This window comes from Penaeus chinensis, chromosome 37, assembly GCF_019202785.1.
Source record: "Penaeus chinensis breed Huanghai No. 1 chromosome 37, ASM1920278v2, whole genome shotgun sequence".
In the NCBI taxonomy this organism is placed as follows: Eukaryota; Metazoa; Arthropoda; class Malacostraca; order Decapoda; family Penaeidae; genus Penaeus; species Penaeus chinensis.
Window position 1 is genome coordinate 23,408,606 of NC_061855.1, and position 2,248 is coordinate 23,410,853.

Here is a 2,248-nt window from a genome sequence, read left to right on the forward strand (position 1 = left end):
TGTGTGCATATTCATATCTGAATATATATATTGGTATTGTGTCATTTTATGAGCGTATTATAGTTCCTTCTTCGTCAACTGTAATTCGATGGCAAGACACCGTGATGTAAGGAATTAGTTTCCCCTACTTACTTTACAGTTTCTACAACAACAATGAGATACTTTCATTTTCTTTGAATGTCGAAAGTGCGGATAGACTATCTTAAATAGTCCTCATTTGGTTCATACATTTAGAATTTCACATGCTAAACAGGGTACTGTGTAATGAAATTAATAAATAAATAAATAAACGATTTCAAGCTTGATTGATATTAATTGATGCGTGCAAGAACTATACCAAGTTGGAAAAAATCTTAGTGTCTTAGTCCACTTTCATGAAATTACTAAGAATTTTTCATTTGTGGCTTTTTATCACAGATCAAAAGGAGTCTTATTTTTGGTCATTGAACACAGTGGTGGCGCTAAAGTTGAGGAAGTTGCACGCCTTGAAAACAGTACATAATATATTTTCTTTTTCTTTTCGGTTTTTCATTTTCTTTTCTTTTTCTTTTTCTCTGTCATTCTGTTTCGCTTTTTTTCTTTCTTTCTTTCTTTCTTTCTTTTTTTTCTGAGCTACTATTTTTCTCCTAATCTTATTTGCACATTAGTCGATAAGTTTGCATAAGCCTTTATTAATATAGAGGGAATTGATATAAACAAAGACAATATATATCATATTTTAATGGACAAGACGTTTCCATTCCAGTAAATATATATGATACTAAGAAGTTTGTTGAATGTTTTATCTTGGATTTATGCGAAATGATCTTGCAACGTAGTAGTTACAGGCATCGCAGAGAAAAGTGTTTTTGCTCTTGTTGCTGATCAGAATGTCAGTTGCAGTAGTGGTAGATGTATCATTATGTAATGCAATCTAGCAGACTGGAGTGGTCGGTGTTGTAGTTGGTGTAGTGGTAGTTGGCGTAGTTGTGGTTGGGGTTGTAGTGGTTGTAGGTGTTGTAGTTGTAGTAGTGGAAGTTGGGGTAGTAGTGGTAGTAGTGGTAGATGTGGTTGTCGTTGAAGTGGTGGTGGAGGTCGTGGTGGTCTGTTCGCGGCACCAGATGTAGCAGCGGTAGCCAGGGGCGGTGGTGGCGCCGTTGCTGGCGAAGGTGAGGCGCGTCCACCCGTCGGAGGTGATGGTTCCGTCGGGACTGTCGGTGCCGCATTTCCTGCGCAGGAAAATTAAAGTAAACAAACTGATTCGAGGAAACGAAACAAAGCCACGGATTTCACTAGGCAAAAGGCCCAAATAACTTACTCTTCGCGAGAGCCATGGTAAGTCACCACCAGGCGGTCATTGAGGCAGTCGGTGGAGGATTCCAGTTCGAAGGTAGGACAGATGAACTCCAGGTAGGTAGACTCCATGGGGTTGCAGGTGATCTCGTACTGGCACCTGTCGGTGCATACATTAAAAGTAAAGGAAATTGCGAACACTGACGCCAGTTATTTTTTTTTCTTCTTCTTCTTCTTCTTCTTTTTACGGGATAGCACGTACGTGTAAGCAAAGAATCACCTGTAGTCCGTGTCGTAGTTCTGAGGGAAGTTGGGCGACTGGATGGCCACTCGCTCGCCGGGGTTCATGGTGGTCGTTCCGCAGGGCAGCGTCTCCAGACGTGGCTCGGGGAACACGTTGGCCCCGCCCACCGCCGCCACCACGCCCAACAGCAAAAGTCCGGTTGCTGACATACTGAAGTTCCTTTAGAGAGAGAAAGATAATTTTCACCTATATATTTACTGTAATATTTTACTGCTAATGCTTGTGCGGATATACATGTATATATGCGTTTGAGTGTATATACATGTATATGAATATATAATATATATATATCTATATATATATTTATATATGTGTGTATATATAGATAGATCATATACATATATACGTGTATATATAATACCTATATACAAATATATGTGTGTGTGTGTGGATTCATATAGATATATGTTTATGTATATATATACATAAATAATGTGTATGTATATATATATATATATATGTTTCTGTGTGTATATACATACAGATATGTATATATACATATATGTGTGTGTATATGTATGTGTGTATATATATCTGTGTGGACATAGATATAGATCTTTTATATAGATATACATATATATATATAAATATTTATAAATATGTGTGTATGTGTATGTATTTATATATTTTTAATGTATGTGCATAGAGACAGAGAAATGCAGCTGGAGATAA

At 37.4% G+C, this 2,248-nt stretch overlaps 1 protein-coding gene across 1 annotated transcript; it reads right to left on the reverse strand.

Annotated features, from left to right (window-relative positions):
* Positions 1–704: 704 nt before the first annotated feature.
* On the reverse strand, positions 705–1,424 carry LOC125045683 (integumentary mucin C.1-like). Its single transcript, XM_047643100.1, has 2 exons — positions 1,298–1,424; positions 705–1,208 (listed from the first exon to the last, which is right to left on the reverse strand). The coding sequence occupies exons 1-2, from the start codon at positions 1,402–1,404 to the stop codon at positions 914–916; spliced, it is 402 nt and encodes a 133-aa protein (XP_047499056.1). The 5' UTR covers positions 1,405–1,424; the 3' UTR covers positions 705–913.
* Positions 1,425–2,248: the final 824 nt, after the last annotated feature.

Bases quoted from the DNA above. Each gene is read 5' to 3' on its own strand.
- LOC125045683 (XM_047643100.1), bottom strand. From the start codon at position 1,404: ATGGAGTCTACCTACCTGGAGTTCATCTGTCCTACCTTCGAACTGGAA. The intron at 1,209-1,297 runs GTAAGTTATTTG...TTTCCTGCGCAG, and splicing joins TACCATGGCTCTCGCGAAGA to GAAATGCGGCACCGACAGTC.